The 23,049-nt window shown below is 39.2% G+C and overlaps 1 protein-coding gene across 4 annotated transcripts in view; it reads right to left on the bottom strand.

Moving 5' to 3' along the window:
* PTPRZ1 (protein tyrosine phosphatase receptor type Z1) overlaps positions 1-22,425 on the bottom strand; it is a 163,134-nt gene extending 140,709 nt beyond the window's left edge. For 3 of the 4 annotated variants that reach the window (XM_074367157.1, XM_074367158.1, XM_074367156.1), the window contains exon 1: positions 22,038-22,411. In XM_074367157.1, the coding sequence (XP_074223258.1) occupies positions 22,038-22,095 (58 nt within the window). In that variant the 5' untranslated portion in view covers positions 22,096-22,411. Of the gene's footprint in view, positions 1-22,037 lie in introns of all 4 variants that reach the window. The other variant, XM_074367155.1, reaches the window with a different exon arrangement.
* Positions 22,426-23,049: the final 624 nt, after the last annotated feature.

A 23,049-nucleotide genomic window follows, 5' to 3' on the forward strand; every position in this document is an offset into this window, starting at 1 on the left:
AAATCCACTGCTAACCTAGAGATTAAGGCTAACTTCAATGGAGGGAAAAATAGATTGGAGTCATAGGTACACAGCAATGGAAAACATCCCATCCCAGAGAGTCTGCTGCCTCAATCTCTCAAAAGTGGCCACTCTGTATTTACATCAGTTACAGTCTCATTGGTTACCGAGACTTCTTAAAATGTACATTTGTCCATATTAATTTTGGTCCTTTACAGTCCAGCATGAATTACTTTGATCAGATAAAGCAGTGAAGAAATATGTAACTGAGTAGCAAGGAGATTTGATTGGGAAAAGAAGAACTGCTGACTAATTAGGGAGCTTCCTTGACAAGGAGGACCCAGAAAAGGTGCAGAAGGAGTGGACCAGTCTTCCAAGTGCAGCCTGACATACTATGTATCTGGGGAGGGTGGATGAACACATCAAGGAGGGGGTAAGATGTTAAGCAAATCTCCTTTTCTTTGAGATTTTCCTGGGTGTCTGAAAGGCCCAGTCTTTTGTATTTCATTGACAATTATCTTCTTAAACCATTAACAGACTGTAGGTTGCCAATGTCTTTCATATCCTTTCCTCATAAGGCCAGCCTGAGTCATCTCGAGGACTCTAGGATGATCTTTTTAGATGAAGAGATCTTTATTTCTGAGATCAACAGTGTCTAACACTAGAAGATTCATAAAAGTGTAGCGATAGTTAAAATAAAACAACTTTATACCCTAAGCCTTCACCACAACATGTGGTTTATAAAAAAATCTCTACTCTTTGGTATTTCACATTTCTTTTAAAATATTATCATTTTATAACTCTCTCAATAAATGTCTAAAAAAAAAAGAATTGCTATTTTTGGTGCAAGTGGTCTGCAAGAATTCTAATCAGCTTACAGGATCAACCCCACCCAACATTTGTCAACCTCCTAGGTGTCCTCATTTTCTTATACTAGAACCCCACTGTCTCCAGATACGTATATAATGATTATTTCACATCTGTAGGACTTGACAGGGGGCAAAAACAGGACTAGGAAAGAGCAGAAAGGAGAGACGGGTCTTATTTATTTTTCTCATTGAGTCACAGCCAGACTTTTTAGGCCAATGTCTATTTTTGGGGGCTCTAAAATGAAGGATGAATCCTCTGCTTTAGAACGGAAACAACATATCTGTTCTAAATTTGGATCTCAAAATAGCTAAAGATATTTAAATACAAGAGAGAATCAATTTATGCAAATAAAACCTCTCAGAGAACGTATGTCACACGGGTCCCCCACATTTTAGGAGGGGGATCGTTATTTTTAAAATTAGGGTGATATCGTCAAAGAAGAGTTAACGATCACGACATTTAAGGTATTTTTCACTTCTAAAGTCGATTCACTTTCAGAGTGATAAATCCCAGAATAATTGCACAAGCTACATGGGACAAAAACAATGAACATAAGCAGTACATTATGAAGTGCAAACTACATCACTGACTTTGGAAGCGAGCAAGCCATCAGTCTGGCCTGACGAGGAAAAGAAAAATAAACTCGGTTCTTTGAGCCGCATCATCCCTGGCGGTTTCTTCCACATGCAATCAACCTATATTCTAACTAATACAGCAATTTAAAATGATGATGTTTAATGACATGGCAAACTCCTGTTTTTTAAATTCAAAAGGCAGACCACCAAACCATTAGTAGAAGGCAATTATGCTCACTCTCTCTTTCTCTCTCTCTCTCTCTGTGGGTGTCTCTCTCTCTTTCTCTCTCCCCGGACCCCTCTCTCCCTTCCTTTGTGGGTGATGTGTGCATATGTTCTTAAAAAAGTGTGAGGAAATTGGTAGACTAAAACGTTAAAAAAAATTTATCTCGGATGGAATTATGGGTGAGATTTATTTTTACATATTTTATGAAAAATTTATGAATATTTGTAATGACTGTGTACAATGATATAATAGTGAAAAAGATTTATCTAAAGAACAAGGAAACCCAACATCATGCAGAAAATGGTATATATGGTTGAAAGGTTTTTAGTACCTTTTAAAAAGTCTTGAATTATTACTATCTTTATTTTGGGACAAATCCCAAATGCCTTATCAGAAAGATTGGATTTTCTTAAAGTTGTTACATGAAATTTATACACACACACACACACACACACACACACACACACATACACACACGTGAGAAATGTTTGCAGAACTCTAAGATATACAGGGCAAGATAAAGTTTGCCCTTTAAATGGTGAAACAGATAAGCCAAATTTAATACTTCTGAAAGAATCATGTTAAATATTACAGTTGCAAATACACAGTTTTAATGTATTTAATTATTTTCACTATGGATGGAGACAAAGTGGTACGCTCTGTAGGTCTAACGTGTCAACCAGTGAGAAGTCTGTGTCCCTTCCTCTCACCAGGCAGGCTCTGCATTTTGAAGAAAGCAGAGTACTGCTCCACTCCCACCACCCCTGCCTTTTAATTTTGGCAGCCATTAAATATGCCCGTTCTGGCAGAAAAAAAAAAGTTGCCTTGGGTGAAATGCTCCACTTTTCTCAGTAACGCTCAATGCTATAACATAAAAAAGCAGAGCCCACACATTTTATAAGAAAAAAGGTTGTGACCAAATAATTTTATGTCCATCCAGGTTGTCTTTCACACGCGAAGAAGAAAAAGATTTTATTTTGTCTTGGTACAGAAAACTGGTCACCTAAGTAGCCTTTAAACAATTATTTCAAGGAATAATCCAACCAAGAAAGATAACATTCTGGTATAAAACAACATACTGTAAGCTCTAAGGCATAAAAAGCTATCCAGATATATATATAACAGCTGGTTGCTGAACTAATTATAAATATCCAAAGAAAACATAAAAAAAAAAAGTAGTAATAGCAATGTCCTTTATTTAAGTTAACAAAACTGGGTGTGGGGGGAGGAGGGAAATAGGTGAGGGAGATTAAGAGGTACAAACTTCCCGTTACAAAATAAGTGAGTCAGGGGTGTGAAATGTACAGTGCAGGGAAGACAGTCACTAGTTATGTAATATCTTTGTATGATGACAGATAGATTTATCATGATGATCATTTTGAAATGCATTGAAATACTGAATCACTGTGCTGTGTACTAGAAACTAACAGTGTTGCAGGTCATTTATACTTCAAAAACAACCAACCAAACATAGGAAAAGAGATCAGGTTTGTGGCTGGAGGAAGGGGAGTTGGAGGAAGGCAGTCAAAAGGTACAAACTTCCAGTTACAAGACAATTAAGTACTAGGATGGTAATGTACAACCTGATAAATATAATTAACATTGCTGTATGTCATACATGAAAGTTAGGAGAGTAAGTGTTAAGAGCTCTTATCACAAGAAAAACTATTTTACCCATTTCTTTTATTCTGTATTTTATATGAGATGATGGATGTTCACTAACCTTATTGGGGTAATCATTTCATAATGTATGTAAGCCGTACCACTAAGCTGTACACCTTAAACTTCATTAAAAATAAAATAACCAATCTGTATGTACATTACCAAGTAACAGTAACAGAAAAGTTGGGGGAAGCTGGTTGGAGGAGAGTAAAGCATTTCATGTCTGCTGTAGTGAAGAACTCGGAGAAATAATTTCCTTCTTGATAATCAGAGAAAAGCAAAGCTTTAAAGTATTCTATTAATGGCAAGAAGAATTAGAAATATGACCAAGAAAAAAATAAATGAGAAGACTAGACAACGCATAAAGTAAAAACCAGAGAGTATGCAAAACAACTAGGGTGTATAAATATGAAATCATAAAGCAAGATGAATAAATGTTGAAAACAATATGCTAAGGTTTCAGATAAAGCCAAGATTGACTGTATGATGCTTCAGGGGTCATTTAATGAAAAGTAACAAGAAACGTCAGATTAACAAGAAAGCTTAAGATACTCATGGCAACACAAACCAAGGAAAGACATGGTGATATGAGCCAAAATAGAATTCAAAGAAATCAAACTAAAAAAGCATAAAGGAGGTTGTTTTATTTATCCATTCATTCAAGAAATATGTACTCAGCACCAATTATGTGTCAAGCAGTGTGCTGGGGACTGGGCTAGAAAAAGAATAAGCATACAAACCCTCATGGGACTTATTTCTAACGGGGACAGGCAGAAATAACAAAATTTAAAAATATATAAAAGTGATAAGTTTAAGGAGGAAAAGTAGGAGATGCAGGGCATTTGGAGGAGGCAGGTAATTATAATTTTACAATGGTGGGTCTAGGAAAGTCCTCAATAAAAAAGGTGACGCTGGGAAAAACCAAAGTGAGTCATGAAGAGTTATAAAAGAAAGGAATTTCAAACAGAGGGAACAGCAAAAACACAGCCTGGAAGAGAATGTGTGAGGTACAGCAAGGAGGCCAGTGAGGCTAGAAGAGAAGGAGTTGGGAAGAGTGAGGAGCAGGCAGGCATTTGGAGAAATAACAGGAGGCCAGATCCTTCAGGAATCGATGAAAACTGGAGTGATTTTGTCTTTTATTCTGAGTGAAACAGGAAATTGGGGGAATGACATGATCTGACTCACATTTGCACAGATCAGTTGGGAAGCTAGTGCAATAATCCAAGCAAGAGATGAGATGAAGGCGTGAACAGATGGTAGCAGTGGCTGGAGATCACAAGAAAAGATGACCCAGAAGTTTGCTGATAAACTGAATGCACGTTGTGAGAGAGAAGGAGGAATCAGAGATGATGTCAAGATTTTTGGCCTGAGCAACTGAGAGAATGACATCATTTACTGAGATAAAGACGACAGCGCAAGTTAGGAATTGGGGTGGGAGCAAGAGCAGGAGATGAACTTTGGACACATCAATTTCAGGAGGTGTATTAAGTATCTTAGTGGGTAACTAGATACCTAACTCTCGAGTTCGGGTAAGAGTCCTGGTGTAGAGATACAAATTTGGGAATCACCCAGGTGGAGAATATAGGGGTGAGATATGCAAGCTGTGTAGACAGAAAAAAGAAGCATCCCAAGGAATGAGTCTTCAAGACTTTGATTTTTACAAGTTGAGAAATGAAAAAGAACCAACAAAAGTGGCTAAGGAAGCCAGTGAAGTAGGTGGTCAACGAGATATCCAAGTGGTGTTCTGGAGTTCAAGTGAAAAAAACGTTCACAGGGAGACAAAATGATAACTTCAAAAGCTGCTTGTAGGTCAACAAAATGAGGACCAAGGACACTGACTATTGGAGGTAGCGATGTTGAAGGCCTTGGGGTAACTGATAAGGACAGTTTTTGTTTTTGGAGTGGTGGAAATGGAATTCTGTTTAGAGTGGGTTCAGGAGTAATGAGGAAGAGAACACATGGAGATGGAAACACTTTCCAAAAGTTCAGCTGTAACTGGAAAGAAGAAATGGGGCAGAAGTCGAGAAACCTTTTTTTAATGGTAGAATTAACGGTACGTTAAAAAACACACATTATTTTAACCACATTTACTGATTAATGTAAATAAATCAGTATTCATTATTATCATCTATTAAGCTAACAATCTGAAAGAAAACACCAATGCTTTGATTATGAATGGATATAATGCAAGGGAAAGAAGAGAATTCTGCTGCTAAAGTTATAACTTTATCTGTAAGCATCACACGGAGACTTACTTCAGGATGGAAGTTCTTCCAAGTCACTCAGAGAACTCTTATCTACATTTTATAACATCATATTGCCCCTTCTGCTTTTTGCACAGAAGATAATTTCTTATCTAAAGCTTCTGAAGTCACAGTAAGCTTTTCCAAAAACATAGACTAAACATAACTTTATGACTAACTTTGCCTTCAAAGAACCATAGCCATAATGGCTGAATTTTGTGTGAGGATTCTCATCCTGAATGTTTAATTCAGGTCTCATTTTAAGTAACTAAAGGAATTAAAGCTTCTTTAAACAACAGGATGATAACACTGCATCCCTTAAAAATTAATATTAAATCCGCCCAATTCTGCTCAGAATTTTAAAACTTCAATAAATTTATGTACTCCCTATATAATTGTGCTTTAAAACCTGATTTTCCCAAAGTCTCACAGGGGCCTTAATCATCGCTTACAGCTATTTGTCAGTTCTTCATCAGATCAAATCCTGCTGCTTCTACCTATTATATAATAATAGCTTTTTAAACTTTAAATAATCTAGTTAATATTCTATCAAGCATCACTATTAATTTAAACAAGCACTTTCTTTTTCAGCATCTTTTAATTAAACATCTGAATATTGTAATTATTTTCCTCTGCTGTTCTGTTTTCTCTTAATTTTGTATTTCTTAAATTATAATGATTATATTTTGTCCTGGTCATGGTGAAACATCCATTTTGAAAGTAATTTCTTAAATCATCTATTATTCAATGTTAATACAATTCATCCTAAGTTAAAACTAATGACTACTTTTCAGTTTAAGTGACTATTTATTTTAGTAGATTCTTTGTCCTACTCGAACCAGGATAAGTTTTCCTGAATTAGATTTTCTTATTACTGTTGTCTGCGGAATTGGGAAGTTATAGAAGTCTGTGCAAATAATTGCCTGTTAGCCTCATGAGTATTTAAACTATTTTAATTGAACAAAACACTAACTTGTATAGTATTTCACTAAACATTTGTCCCCTCTCGACAGACTCTGTTTTCAGCAAATCTCTACATTTTGCAAATCTTACTGTGGACTCTCCAGCTATGTTTAAACAAGGTCATCAACCCAAAGAGAAGATACTCTGATTCTTGCCACAAAACATAGTTTTAGAATGTCCCTCATAGCCCCTCATGCAGGACAGGGCATAATTCTGCTATCCACACATTTTTTTTTAAGACTTTCAGGTATCAAGAATCCTGGCTTTTTCTTTTCCAAGAAAAACAGCTTTAACTCTCCAAATCTAAAACTTAGGCTGTGCAAAAATTTTAAAGCATTGGATCTGTGATAAGATGCTGACAATGCAGCTACTGGCAACCACAGGTACCTAGTGGCTGTAACACACACAGTGTTTTCTCCACACGTGAATCAAACAGGATCTCACATATCTCAGATCTTGTTTTTGTTTTTTGTTTTTTTAAAAGGGGGGAAAGGAACTGAAAGAAACGCTTTTGGCTGGCACTGGCTGGGTGTTGGAGGCATGAGGAGGTGTTAGCGAGAGGGATCCGGTATCTTTTTGTTCCATTAAAACCCTGGCTTGACAGGAAACACAGGGAAAACTTAGCCACAGAAATGGTGCATCCGCTGTGAGTGCCAACAAGTAGATTCTCCCACCGCTCCTTAGAATAAAGAAACTTATAGTCCTCTTTCTCTCGTGTTTCTGGCCACAGTCATCTTTCTTCCCTTCTTCTGCATTCACTATTGTGCTCTATTCCAATCACTTAATTTCCTTTCGTAAAAGTCTGAATGCCAAGAGTAAAAAGCCCTTAGGAAGTTGTCCACGATGGTTTGCCAATTTAATTCAAAATCTATATAGACTCTTGGACCTGTTAAAATGAGAATGTGATTTGATTGACCTACTTTTAGTTAGTTGTTTTTTTTTTTTTAAATAAGCGGGATTGAGTGAATTTGAGGGTGAACTGAATTTTAATTCCACATGCTGGAAATGTGACCCCAAGCTTCTGACTCTGCTGAGGAGTGCGCCGAACCAGCTGAGGGGGGTGTCAATATTTGCCAGATAAGTCTATCATACTTGCTGTTTTTTTAAGGGACTGCTTTGGAAGGAATTTCCTTCCCTAATTTACACCACATATATTTACTGAGCACCTACTAGATGGGCCAGGGGTCTTCAGAGCCCAGGGCATGTTTCTCTTGAGACCAGACTCCTCCAAGGAGGAGAGCCATGGAAACAAATGAACGACCACGTGAGTGGTGCTCCCCTCCTCCGACCCAGAGCAGAGATGGGTTAGAGGACGCTTCACAGCAGAGGTGAAAGATAATGAGGCCACACATCATCGAAGAAAAACGAAAACCTTTAGTCAAATGAAGGAGCACAGGTGTGGAGGTTCAGGTCCAGCTGAAAAGGAAGCCTGAGTTCAGGTTTTGAAGCATCCTGCGTGCCCTGGGAAGGCCATCATATGACACCAAGAGTTACATGAACCTCTGGGTCCTTCCCAATAATGAACAGGAACAACTCTAAATCCCATCTATTATTTTCTCAGTGGTTTCCCCGGATGGAGAGCCTCATTCCTGTACTGGGTTTCATTACTGAAGTCAGCTGCGGAAGAATTTCTTTCTGAGAATTACAGAAACACAATATGTAGAAGGAAAATCCTTCTCCTAAGATGCAAGTTCCTAAAAGCATTCCAATATCTGTTCTACAAACTTGCAAAAGGCCTTTTCAACAGTGGCCTTAGACAAGCAATAATTTATGTCAAGTAAGTAATGATTATAGTGTGTTTATCAAACTGTATACATTTTGGCAAGAGAACTGGTGAGGATTTTCTAAATTAATAGGCGATGTATTGTAATTTTTATGGCTCATTGTGTGTGTGTGTGTGTGTGTGTGTGTGTGTGTGAGAGAGAGAGAGAGAGAGATTTAATACAGTAGAACTTTCCAGCTGTATTTTTATCAACTAATATGTATGTTTGGGATTTACAGATGACTGAGCAAGAATATATGTAATATGCAAAAACTTTCCATTCTTTATTACTGAATACCCTGTAAGGATCCTGAAAGGTTTAATCAGTGGCAACTTAAACTCCAGTCTACAAATTCTAAGTGGGATTATATGTGAACATACTTTCCCACTGGAACTGCATAGCCTGGCATATTAGATTGTAGCAGAATGCAATAAACAAGCATAATCACTTCCACACAAAAAATCTGTATCAATCTTTTCTTGATGACCTACTTTCAGTGAGTTTTCTCCAGGATGCAATCACCCAAACAAATCTCCAGCAGGCTGTGCACCACAGTCTCAAAGCCTCACACTGAAAAAAAGTCAGCAGTCCCCTTGTATTTAAAGGGAAAACTCACTACATGGGAGTACATCTTCTCTGCCAATATTCAGAGAAGACCAAACCCATCTCCCAGTAAGAGGCTTTATATTCTGTAATTATGAGAAGAGAGATTATTTGGCTAAATATTTTCTTCTCTTCACTAGCCTGAATGCCATTGTGTCTAATGTAACTTAATCCTCATCATGTTTGTAAAAAATTAAGAGTTGCTTTTTATTTTTTCAAAGAGACAGACGCTGTACAATTCTAATTTTAAAACGTGTAAGAGGAGGAGGAGGTGGGGAGGGGTTCAGGGTGAGGAGGAGCCAGCCACCTTGAAAAGCTCTCGCCAAGTAAAGAACTGGAATACTTTCATATGGGTGTTTAACCATCTGAGGGTGGTGGAGGGGCTGGTATAAAATTTTGAATAAATTATTGAGGAACAAAGAAGCATCTTGTGTGTTCTTGACTTCTTCTGCCAAGAATACTAAATAGCTAAAATGTAATGAAAAGTTAGGAAGAAAGAGAGAAGCATTATGGGATACTCTTTTTGTGGGATGGATGATGCCCAGATTGTGCTGTATCTTAAAGGATTTAAGGGCAATATGGACTAGCCATTCTTGGCTAATTAAAAATGATTTCATTCTTTGTACTTCTTTCCAGGAATCCATTTTGCAGGCAGCATTGCTATCTGTGTCCAAAATTCTTGCCCCGTTTTGATAGACTGTTAGCCAAGAATCATATGCATACCAACTCACTCTTTGAAATTTTAGCACCAAGAGTTTACCTTTGTCACAGAATAGCAGCTGCCACCACCAAAAATTTAGCCTCAAATTGGGACAGACTTAACTGTGGAAATTATGTGACATTTTCTCAGCAGTAAGTAGGTGTTGAACAGAACATACAAGAAGTGTGTTTTAACTGAACATTCTGTCTATGTATGTTGCTCCTTACACTACTGGTTTGAATGTGGTAGGGCAGAATACTGAAGGGGAGACAAAAGATGCGTAAATTACTGAATGAAACAGTAAACGCTCCATGCTCAAAAGGAAGAAGTGCTATTCATACGGCCATGAAGACATTTTTAAAATAAATTCACATCTTTATTTTGTCTTTTTTTTTTTTTTTATGGCTTTCCAGACTTGAAATCTGATTCATGTGATCAAACGTTTATTTCATTATTCTCTATTCTGGAAAGCTTGCACCAGGGTTCATTTTATATTTCTAACCAGACTAACTCCTCAAAGAGAAAAACTATTAAAGTCAAGCACAGTGTTAAGCACACAGTGGCCGTTCAATGAGGATCTAGTGAAATAAGTTCCATTGATCTCAACCAGACTCAGTCCCTTTGGCGAAGGACAGCACTGTATTCAGGTCACAGGAAGAAGCAGACCTTCCAGGAGGCAGGAAAAAGTCAGGCTGAAACTATCCAGGATAATTCCTATCATTAAACTTGATGATTTTTCCAAAGGATGTAATCTTTTAATGCTCAAAATAAGGTAATATCAATTTTTAAGAAGCAGAAAAACATATATATATATATTTATTGTATATATAAGCATATCTAAACAATATACAATCTATGCATGTATACATATATAAATATATTTATATATAAAATACTTATAGGAATGTATTTTATATATATGCACATTACATGTCATTTCCCCATTCTAAAAGCCATCAAAGGAAACTTGACTATAACCAAATGTTACTCATGTAAAATTCGTTCAGCCATACTTCTTAAATATAAAAGTCTTGCATCCAACTCGTATATCATAATATGGCTATATTTCTTCATTACACAAGGAAAAATATGCTCACATTTCTATCCTTGACAGCTGCCACTTTATCCCTTTCTGAAACTTAGTGATTCATTAATTTACCACTTTGTATATCCTGAATATATCTTGAGATACAGTAGATAAAATCCCATCATATTTTTCATACATTAAAAGGAAAAAATTGCCAAAATCAATTTAAAATCAAATGCTAGGAAGCTTATTCTATGAATCATTTTCCATCGCACCGTTTTTATGTAAAACACAAGCTGCAAGCAATTTACAAAGATACTAGCTTACGCGATAGGACTATGATAGCCTTCAAGCAATCTGAAATCAGGGATCTTTAGAAAGCCTATTTACTGGCAGACAGTTGACTGAAATGTACAATATACCGTGCTCATTTTAAAAAGGACAAAAAACAAGGATTTTAAAGGTGAAAGAAGTAGTTTTGATAAGACGATGAAACTAGCCTGACACTGTGAATATACTCAAGTCCTTCCCATCCTTAAGCTTTTTTTAAGGTCGTAACTATGATCTCCTCTAAAATCAACAAAAACAGATTATTTTAAGCAACACCATTTCTTCTTATTACTTCTCAAGGCACTGAGTTAATCAGCTCAGAGGAAATGTTTACCATCCATTCCCATGTTTTGAGGTAAGAAGCCTGGAGTTCTACCACTCAGTAAATAAGAAGTGGTCACGCTACCTGCCTCTATTTCTCTCTCTTTTCTTCCCTTCTAACCATCAGCTTCTGTAGAATTGTGTGTATCTGCTGCCTCCACTTTTCCTTCCTTGATATTTCTCTGACTCTATATGGTCCTCGCAACATCTTCACCTTCTCAAGGAGGACGTTCCCCTGAGGCCCAATGATGACTCTCTCTCTAGATAATGGCACCAAGTCCAAGCAATGAGACCAATGACACTTATGTCATATGAGGCAATGTCTTTGGAAATACTTTTAAACATTAAAGTATTACATAGAGGATGGTATTGATATACCTCCAAATGATCTACCAAATGTCCACTTTGACTGACCCAGTGTAACAGCCTTTTAACTGAGTCTCCTCATTCCCAGTCTCACTCTGCTCCAGTCCACCCTATACTCTGATACACCTTAGAGATCTACTCGAATCATTCCGCTGCTCAAAACCCTTCAATGGTTCCCCACTATGTATTAGGCAATCTCCAAACTCCAAATCCTTCAATTAGCCATTAGAAATCCCACCTACTATTTGAAACTTATCCACTAATATACACCCATCCCAATTTTTCCCTCCCTCTAAACACTACACTCTCATTCTTATTCCATGCTTCTGTGTATACCATCATTTTCATCACCAGTGCCCTTCTCCCGAACAGTGACCCCTGAAGACCTACCTCCCCCCACCATCCAGCAGGGTCTCCATCCAACATCATCTCCTCTTAGAAACATTCCCAGAGGTGAATTTACACTCCCACACAACTCACAGTTTCATGTTCTGCAAACTCTGCCATGTATGAGAGCTACTTCTGTACAGATTTATCTCTCTTGCAAAGGCTTACCAGACCACTAGAGAAATATTCTCTCTAGGAGAATATTAGTCACAAACAAGGTGCTCAATAAACATTCAATGACTTGATTTGTGCTTGTGTTCTCACCATTTATGACTAAGAATATTAAAACAGTTCTTTGGACCGTCTAAAAAGTTCTTTGTAAATTTCTAAATGCTATCAGTGCTTTTCAAATATAGCAAAAATAGCTTAGATAGCATGATAAATAGTGAAAAAGTAATTTTAAACACACACACAAAATGAACTGCTGAAATGAAAAAATACAGCTAAATCTTGTATCTATTACATAATAAAAAAATCGTAACTCTGATTCTAACAAATTATGCATGGAGAAAGAAAATAATCAAGACAAGGGAACAGTAAGAATATGTATCATTGACAAAAAGAAAGATATTAGGTGCCATATCCTGGTAAATGCACTTGTGTCTCCCATCGGAGTGGTTCAGTAATCCTCCCATCTGCTGATAGACTTGAATCTCTGGACCAACTCCAAGACCGTCTGGCCTCCTGTAGTTCCCCTGGCTTGCAAAGACTGTGAGGTCAACCATTATAGTCCACACTCCTCCTTCTAGGGTTACTCTGAAACTGAAACTGCCTTAAGAAGAGGAGAGAGGGGTGGGAAGTTTTCCAGGGCCTTTGTCCTGTGGTACTAGCTTTGTTTTAGGATAGCATGAAACTTGCCAATATCTCCACCTTAAGAAAAACGAACTAAGATTGGTAGTATCACGAGGTTGACCTAGATCTGTCGTTTTTAAACCCTGGCTGTACTGTGTAATCACCTGGGGAGTTTTAAGAAAATATTCACGTCTGGGCCCCTGCACCCACTCATGTACTTGATCCAGGGTGGGGCCCAGACATCAGTATGTTTTAAAAGTTCCTGTGGAATATAGTCAGCTCAGGCTGCTATAAAAAGAAAACCATTGACTGGGTGGCTTAAACAACATTTATTTCTCAGTTCTGGAGGCTTAGAAGTCCAAGATCAAGCGGCTAAAAGATATGGGTCCTGGAGGGAGCTCTCTTCTTGGCTTACAGACAGCTGCCTTCTTTCTGTGTTCCCACATGGCACAGAGAAAGAGACTTTTGGTCTCTCTTTCCCTTCTTATAAGGAATTTAATCCCATCAAGGGGACTCCACCCTCATGCTCTCACCCAAACCTAATTACCTCCCCAAGGTTCCACCTCCAAATACCAGTACAATGGGGGTTAGGACTTCAACACAGGAATACCAGGAGGGACACAATCATTCAGTCCACAACACCAGATAATTTGAAAGTCCGGCCAGGACTGAGAACCTCTGACCTGGATTGGTGCTTATCAATCTTTTTTCACGCTGAAACAAACATGACAGGGGATCATGCGTGCAATACGCTCCGACAGGCAGACCAAGATTCTGCACGATTCTGTGTGCTGGGTGAGATGCCACCCTTATGTGTCCCATTCCAGGTAACGTGCCAAAATGCAAGAGGGCAAAAATGTCATTACAGAAGTACTTTTTAATCTAGTGAAAATGTGATTGACAACCATGAGAAAAATCTAGAAAAGTTCCTTATATCTGGCCAGCATTTTTTTTAGACCAAGCACACAATCAGGACTTTGGTGGTGACCATGATTTCTGCAAAAAGAGGTCGTTTTAAACAGAAACATTTTCTTTCATTCCTACTCGAGGTACTAAGTTTATCAGTTCAGAGAAAAGGTCTATTGTCAAGACCCAAACCCTTTAGGTAAAATGTTAGAGCTCTAGGCATCAAGAAATAAGCAGTCAGGTCAGTGACAGTGAAAGAACAGAAAAACAATGGTGACAGTGTGGAAAGCAGAGAGACAGAAGGACAGAAGGATCCTCCCAGAGTGGAGAGGTACCTGCGGACACTGTTCTCAATATTTTAACAGAAAATCCTTTTTTCCTACTAATTAATCATTATTCTTTCCAAAGCTATAAAGCCTATATTTCCAAGGAAACTTGTACAAAATTTATCTTTTGTCAGTGGGTCCATAAATTGGTACGTGGCTATTGAATGAAACCAGAAAGTTGACATTAACCAGCACTCTGAATAATCGCATTTAACTTAACATCTGTGTGCAAGTATCAGAAGCAAAAAGAAAAAAAGAGAGAGAGACAAGCTGCCCATTTTTACATATTAGAATTTTTAGGCAGAAAGAAATGTCAACACGTGCTTATAAAATTATGTTAATTACCAAGTCCCCAAAATTATATTATCACAGTAAAAATATTTTAAATAACAGTATCAAATGGTGTCCATCTCCTTCCTATCAAATCCTTCATCACAATGCTGAACAATGGTGACTTTTTTTTTTCAATCTTAAACTTGTGCTTAAAAGAACTGAGGTGAAGAGGAAATAGAAACCAAAGAAAAAAAGAGAGAGAGAGAGAAAGAGGAAGGAAGGAAGGTGAGTGAGGAGAAAATAAAGCAAAGATCCTAATCAAAGAGCAAGTTGTTTCTGTTTTTAACTCTTGTAATAATTTCTAACTCATCCCATGCCCTGTTCCATTTGAATTCAACTCAGTTCAAATATTTGCTGAACATCTGCTATGTGCAGGGCTGAGCCAGATGCAGCACCTATCATCTAGGACTAATGATAAAACCTCAGACAAATTAGACAAACTCCAAAAGTACACATATCCACATAATGTAACTGTACTTCCTGTCAGTTATCTGCTTTCCAGAACTGCCTCGGGCCACTACTTCTCATGGCCAGCTTGACTAGAGAGGACCCAGCATGATGGCTTCTGACTGACAGAAAATACTGCCTTTGTGGGCTCAAGATACTTCATGGCTCATTAGTGACCACCCTTCATGCGCACTGCCCTTTCCTCCCTAACAGGTAAACATGCATGCACGTGCATGTGTGTGCACACACACACGCACGCACATCAAACACTAGCTTTATGCCCTGCCCCCTCCCCCACCCCAGGCACATCCAAGCTTTCTTGCTGCCAACTCATCTAAAATTAAACTCTCACTCAAAATTGCTCCTGCCACCACACATGCAGTATCAAACATGGGGGCTGTATTTTTTCATGCACAGATAGTGTCAGGATCTAGATGATGCTTCAGTGCATTTCTGGAAGAATCAAAGAAAGTGAAGGTCTGGTGCCAGAAGTGGCATTAAAGATGGATGGCTAAAGGTCAGTGCTGACCTAGTTCTTGGATTGAGATCTGAATCAAAAGAAGGAAAAGCCAGAGGAAACTGGATGATCTCAACCACAAAAAGCTCCTGCTATCTAAGAAGCTTCACAGTACTCTCCCTCCATGACCTCAGGAATTAAAGATTTATTATGCACCTACTGTAGGTGCTAAGTCCAAAAATGCTAAGTCCAAGGATGAATGAAATACAAGTTTTTGCCCTCAATGAGCTAGTCTAGTGGGAGAGAAGGACAGGTACATTGCAAAACAACACAGTGAATGCTGGGACAATTTATGGGAAATGAGTTGTGGGAGCGCTCACTCCCAAACCAGCAGCTAATCTCTCCTGTTCAACCCCCATCCATAAAGGCCACAAAGTGACCAGTAAACTCCGTTCATCTGTTGCTGCTCCACCTTGGGCCACCAGAATGTCTCTGTGATTTCTGTATGCCTGACACAACACAGGGACACAGGCCAACATAACCAACTCATACCAATACTTCAAATGATTTGAATGACTTTAGAAGTCTTTTCAGTTGCGTTGACTTCTCATCGGTACTATCTACCAACACTTTATCAGTTTTTGATAGACTTTCTGCAGTGATATGAATGTTCTACGTGTGCACTGCCCCATGCGGCAGCCACGAGTCACCTGTGCCCACTGAGCTCTTGAAATGTGGCTGGTGTGAATGAGGAACTGAATGAATGTATTTCAATAAATTTGCAATTAAATAGCCACATATACCTGGTGGCCATGGTCCTGGACAGCAGAGTTCTAAAATATAAGTGCTTTATAGGATTGTGCCGTATGATCAAATAATTTTTCCCTTAAAGCCTACATGTATGTTATATAAGCCTCTGAAGAATTACAAACATGAATAAAAACTGATTCCCTTTTGTAACCTGCAGCTGCTGCCAGGGATTACTCCCAACAAGACACTAAAAGTTAAAGCACAATCGAAACATACATATGTTTTATATAAATTGGTTCTGACTTTTACCACTGGGCTTCTTGATGAATTGGGAAAAATTTTTAAATATTTGAGGTGCATGTATCTTTTCAAATTAGAGTTTCCTCCAGATATACAGCAAGGAGTGGGATTGCTAGATCACAGGATAAGTCTATTTTCACTTTTTTAAGGAATCTCCATACTGTTTTCCATAATGGCTACAACAAACTACATTCCCACCAACAGTGTAGGAGGGTTCCCTTTTCTTCACACCCTCTTCAATGTTATCATTTGTGGACTTATTAGTGATGGTCATTCTGACTGTGAGGTGATACTTCATCATAGTTTTCACTCAATTCAAAAGGACACATGTACCCCCAATGTTCATAGCAGCACTATATACAATAGTCAAGACATGGACGCAACCTAAATGTCCATCATGAGATGACTGGATAAAGAAGCTGTGGTACATTTATACAATGGAATACTACGCAGCCATAAAAAAGAATCAAATAATGCCATTTGCCACAACATGGATGGACCTGGAGATCATCATACTAAAAGAAGTAAGACAGAAAGAGAAAGAAAAATACCAAAAGAAAAAAAAGAGAAAGAAAAATTCCATCATTTCTATGTGGAATCTGAAAAAAAAAAAAAGACACGAACTTATTTACAAAACAGAGACAGACTCACAGACATAAAAAACAAACTTATGGCTACCGGGGGGAAGTGGGTGGGGAGGGGAGTTCGAGATTTGTAGATACTAACTACCATATATAAAGTAAACAACAAAGTCCTACTGTATAGCACGGGGAACTACATTCAATACCTTGTAATAGCTCATAATGAAAAAGAATATGAAAAGGAATATATATATATATATACACACATAAATACATATGTATAACTGAATCACTATGCTGTACACCAGAAATTAACACAACATTGTAAATCGACTTTACTTCAATAAAAAATATTTGAAAGTTAAGATATATAATACATTAAGAGATACTTCCGAAAGATTGTTAACGAGTTCTAAAAGAAGCAAATATCTTCAAAGTGAGACTTAAAGGAGGTTTTCAAAGCAGAGATTGATTCAGATCAGCTGGATTATAGGGATCATATGTCTTAAGACTCTATGTTTATGCGCTGCTTCATTATAAGCGCCCATCCAGTACACTAGAAAAGGTAAATTATGCCTTAGTTTTTTTTAAAAGGGAAAAAAGTAACATGGGAGCACATGGGAAAATCATGACTGGAGATCTGAAAGAAAGCAAATGAGAACGTGAAAGGTAGCATCACTTCTTACGTGGAGAGTTAGTAAATTCCAAACAGTAAACTGATCTCCTAGGAATGAAAGGAGGAAAAGGATCAGGCTTGGGAGTAAGAAGAAACATACAGGCTGAGGCAGGCTGTATGATGTTAGGTACGTCATTTGACTTCTCTGTGCCTCAGTTTCCTCCACTGGAAAATGTGTAAAATGAAAACACCTACCTGAAAAAGTTTTGGGCAGAATGAAGTGAGAAAATGTACATAAGATGTTCAGCATTGGGTCTGCACCCCGCGAACACTGATGGATGGTAAATGGAAATAAAATACAAGCTTGTCTTCTTAATCAAGCCCCTCCCTTGAGGTCCTCTGTTTCAGAATGAAGGAGTTCCATCTCCATAATACAGCCTGAACGGTTGGCAAATGGGAGGTCAAGCAAAGCTACCAGGTTAGATGTCAAGTCACTCAAATCTCTTTGGAGTCAGGGGAACGCGGAAATGCAGTGTGTGCTTCCAGAAAAGCCTGAATTTTTGCCAGAAGCAAAATTCTCACAACATAAAATTCTAAGCAAATTCTCAAACGTCTAGCACAGACATGAGAGCATAAACGAATTCATCAATGAAATGACGTATCCTGGCAAACTTTCCTGAGTGGAAGCAACTATAGTCTGTAATAAAAAGGAGAGAGAGATGAAATAAAGAAAATTGCTACTCTGCAAATCAAAAGTAATTAATTTTCTGAATGGAAACTAGTTACTATTTGGGGAAAAGAAGGCATGAATATTTTCTATTCCTGATTATACTTTGTTTTCAGAAGATAAATAGACCAAGCTGAGAATCCCAGCATACTGGATTTCACCGATTCCATACTCAAGATAAATTAAGCAATTAATTCTTGCAGAGGAATTGGGTATAATTTGTAGTCAAGCAGTTATACTTGACTTAAAAGTTCAGAATTTGATTAATTACAGATTTTACAATAATACTTAACATTTTAATTTAGTGTACCTTGCAGGGTTATAACTCCCTTAATTCAAAGATCCTGAATTCTTATTAGCTAAAGGAAACTGTTCCTCCTTAAATGCTCTTAAAACGCCTACCTCTCCTCTATGACTCATAGTTAAGTCTCCTTACAGTAGGAAGCCACTGAAGATTTTCCCATTACCTGTTCAGTGGGTCACAATTAAATAATAACCAGAGTTACCCAGGCATTGCATTAGTTCTCCACCTAACAGAAAACCTCTCAATTATTTTAGAGAAGGTCCAAATTCACATAGGGAATTATCTTGGGGACATCGTTAATTTCTGCTTCTCTGAGTAATAATCTCCTTCAGCTGAATAACATTAAATGTTGCGTTCTGGTGTAATTTTTAAAAATTATTATGTTAATATTTTAAGTCAGGTATCAGAAATCAAGTCCACAGTAAAAACCTGTTAATAATCCAGAAACTTTATTGACATTTAAATGCCAAACTAGGTGGTGAATAGTTGTTGAAGTATGTACCTGGACCAGTAGCATCCGCATACACTAGGAATTAGTCGGACACTGAGATTTTCCAGCCCAATCCCAGACCTACTGGATCAGAAACTCTTCAGCGTAGGGCCCATAATCTGTGCTTTAATAAGTTCTCCTGGTGACTCTGGTGTACCCTAAAGTTTAAGAACTGTGATCTAGCTAGTTCTGGCAAAAACATTTGAGGCCTCAGAACAATCTTGATATAATTATCCAACTAGATGAACTCACAGATATATTTAATACCCACCCCCCCCAAAAAAAAACCCATAATGTTTCTCTGTAGTTTCTAGTAATTCCTAGCAGTAATTTGAAGAGAAAGAATCTGTTTCACTCCAAATAATCTAATGAAGATTTTTCTGCTTGGAAGGTTTTTTGAAAGAAGCAATCGGTCCGTATGTCCAGTTCAAAATATCAGGACGTTTCTGATGCTGAAAACGATAAAGTTATCACAACATTCTTAACTGATTGCTAACAACAGACTCTTGAGTGAATTCTATAACTTGTTTCTGGACAAGGATAAGGAGGGCAGTCTAACATTCAAATTGTACCAGAGCTGTCATCCTGCACAGCAAGTCTCAGTGGGTAGACCTTTCCTGAGCATCTATCACACGTGCCAGGTCAGCTCTTGGCTCCAAAGACACTGAAGATGAGTGGCAAACACATCCAGGAATACGACAGTTGATGTTGAGGGATAAATAATGATAGACTAAATTTTTCATTTGTAGTGTGCCTCAGTGTTTTAAAATGTGCTACCTCGAAATCAAGATACTCATTCTGAGGTGGCCAACGCCCCGAGGTCAGCCTGCAGGCAGCACTGTAAAAGGCCAGCTTTGTTTAAAAGGGAAGGGATACAAAAGTATTCACCTACCAGCCTCAAAACCCCCACATTTTGAGTTCTAATACAAACTTACATTCAATACCATGACATAAACTTGTGATACACTTAAACAATTAAACTCTTTCCAGTTAAATTTTACATCATCAAAGCATTAAAGAAAATGTCCAATAAGCTGAAATCTATAAATCCAAAACAAGAGGCTACTGACAACGCTTTATTGAGAGAAGCCTTTGCAAAACATGGTATATTGAAATGCAGTATGATTCAGCCACGAAAAAACTGAAGTACTGATAACATCCTACAACATTGATGAATCTTAAAATATGCTAAGTGAATGAAGTCAGACACCAGAGGCCATATGATTCTATTTATATGAAATTCTCAAAATAGACATATCTATAGAAAAAGAAAGTAGTGATTGCCAGGGCTGGGGTCAGAGAGAATGAGGAATGAGTATTCATGGAGTTTCTTTTTGGGGTGATTAAAATGTTCTATAATTAGTGGTGATGGTTGCACAACTTTGTGAATATACTAAAACCCACCGAACTGAACAATTTAAAAAAGTGAATTGTACACCACGCAAATTATATCCCAATTTTTAAAAATTCACAAAATACTCAGGGCATGTGGTCTAGATGGCATACAGATCAATATTCTCTGGTTTATTTTTATACTACAGTGAGATTTACTTTAAACAATAATCTAATTACTAAGAGGATCTGGCTTTGTAGTTAAAACAGATATATAACAGAAATATAAATTCAACAGGTGTGTGTATCTGATGACCACAGCACTTTAAAAAAAAATGTCTTCTCCTCTCCAGAATCAACTATGTGGTTTTAGAGAAAACCAGGACCAGACTCCCTGCAAGTCTTTAACGTCAACCGTGTACATCACATCATCCCTGACTACATTCATATAGCTTTTAGAATTTAAATTATGTCCATGTATCTGGGGTCCTATTGGCAATTATCATCATATTTGCAATGCAATTCTCATTAGTTAGAAAATGAGGATGATTTCTTTTTGTAAAGGTTACTGTGCCAAGAGCAGCACCATCTATTGGATGAAAATGTAGGTTAATATCTACTTTATTATGAACAATCTCAAAAAAAAAATTTAGGAACTTCTAACTGAAAAGAGTAAACTACATGTACTCACAGCCTAAGGTACACTTTCTAACTTTCAGGTTAATGCCTCCAAACCTATTATATTCCATCATAATAGAATATCTTCTTAAAGGAAAAAAAGGACATTTCTTTAATAAAATGCAAAAAAAATCCAGTCTTAACAATTCTTTCTGAAAATGTCCGGAACACTTAGTGAATCTGCATTCCAGGTAAATATTCTAACTGGCTATTTCAGAAGGCGGTTTCAATATCTCATATGTAACCTAGAAGGTGGTGGGTGAAACATGAATCCATGAACAACTGTATCAACCTGCAGCTCTCCTCTGATTTTGGTAGCAGTGGCAAAACGTTGATAGAAATTTTTATTGAAACTTTTTTTTAAGTAACTGCCCAGACTTGAATGTGCCTAAACTAAAAGTACTGAAAAACACTGAAAAGTCAGGTTGGTGCCTGTTTTTGTTACTACCTTTCAAGCGTGTGTGTGTGTGTGTGTGTGTGTGTGGTGTGTGTGTGTGTGTGTGCGTGTAATTCGCACCAGACACGTGTATTTCTCATTCCAGCTCACAATATCCTTAATATGAACTTAACAGCAAAAATGTGTTACGGTACGTAGCCCCCCACCACTGCTGTATTTATTTTTTATGTGTATCTAAAAGGCTCTTTCCACACCTTGTAAAAGAGGAAAGAGAGCTGCGAGGACCGGGAGCGTGATGGGCAAGCCTCCCTCTCCCGGCGGCGGGAGCGGCCTCGCCGCGGGCAGCCGGACGGCGGCGGAGGTGCGAGGTGGGCAGGGGGCGCATTCTCCCACGCTGCTGACACCCGTCGTGCGGCCGCCGACACCGTGGGATCCCCAGTCCGCCGTCCCTCTCTCCTTCTTGCTAGACGGCGGCGCGGCAGCAAGTACCGAAAGCTCTGAAATCCCCCAACCCGTGTCCCAAACGATCCCGGAGGGAAACCCCCACCGAGGCTCCTCAACTCACCCAGGCGGCAGACACAGAGGAGCTGGATACAGGCGAGGAAGCGCTTTAGGATGCGCATTTCCAGATAGTCCGAGGGCCCCCACCGCGCGGCTCCTCGGCGTGTCGGGGTGCAGAGGGAGGGGGCGCCAGGGAAAGGTTTTCTCCTCCAGTGTATAGACTGGCGCGAGGTTGTGTGCGTGCGTGTGTTTGTGTGTGTGTGTGTGTGTGTGTGTGAGAGAGAGAGAAACAACCGAGAGGAGGACGCGTGGTGCTCGCGGGCCGGAGAGCCGCTAGTCGAGGCGCATGTCGGGCGTGCGGGACTCGGTCTCCCTCGCTGGAGGCTGCCGCGGTCTGAGCGCTCGGAGCGCGGCGCCGCCTGTGTGCCGGGTGCGCGCTCGGGCCGGGCTGTGCGCGCCGCGGCTCGGCGCGGGCGGGAGCGGGGGCGGGGGCGAGAGCGGGGGCGCGGGGGCGCGGCGCCGCGACGCAGGGAGCGTGCCGCCGGCCCGCGGCGCGCGCGGGGGGCGGAGGGGCGCGGCGGCCGCTCGGGGCCGGGTCCCAGGGTAGCGATTCACAGAGCGACGCTCCTCCCCCCGGTTTCTGCCAGTAGCTTCGCAGGACCTGGAGTTTGTGGAACCCGCTGGGATTTAGAAGCTTCGCGGAGAAAAATGTCTCTTCGTTAAATGTCTCTCCCTTTGGAAGAGAAGAAGAGGCCAGACCCTCATTGTCCTGCACAGCCGGAGACTGACCTTTGAGGTTCACCTCTGGAAATGTTTTTCATTTGATTGTTGCCCTGCCTGCAGATGCTAAGTGGGTCCAATCAGAAAGGGGGCGGGGGGCCCTCGGTAACTCGGGTTCCCCTTTCTCCTTTCTTTCCATTTTAAAAAATAACCAAAGTAGTTCCAGACCCCGTTTCCTTCAGGGCAGTTGACTGCGAATAATCTCTGGCCCTGATTGTGACCAGTCAGACCCTGCCCTGTCCCAGACTCCGGTCGAACTGTCCTGCTGTGCACAGCTGCCTGGAGGAACTTTCCAC

This window comes from Camelus bactrianus, chromosome 7 (genome assembly GCF_048773025.1).
Source record: "Camelus bactrianus isolate YW-2024 breed Bactrian camel chromosome 7, ASM4877302v1, whole genome shotgun sequence".
Lineage (NCBI taxonomy): Eukaryota > Metazoa > Chordata > Mammalia > Artiodactyla > Camelidae > Camelus > Camelus bactrianus.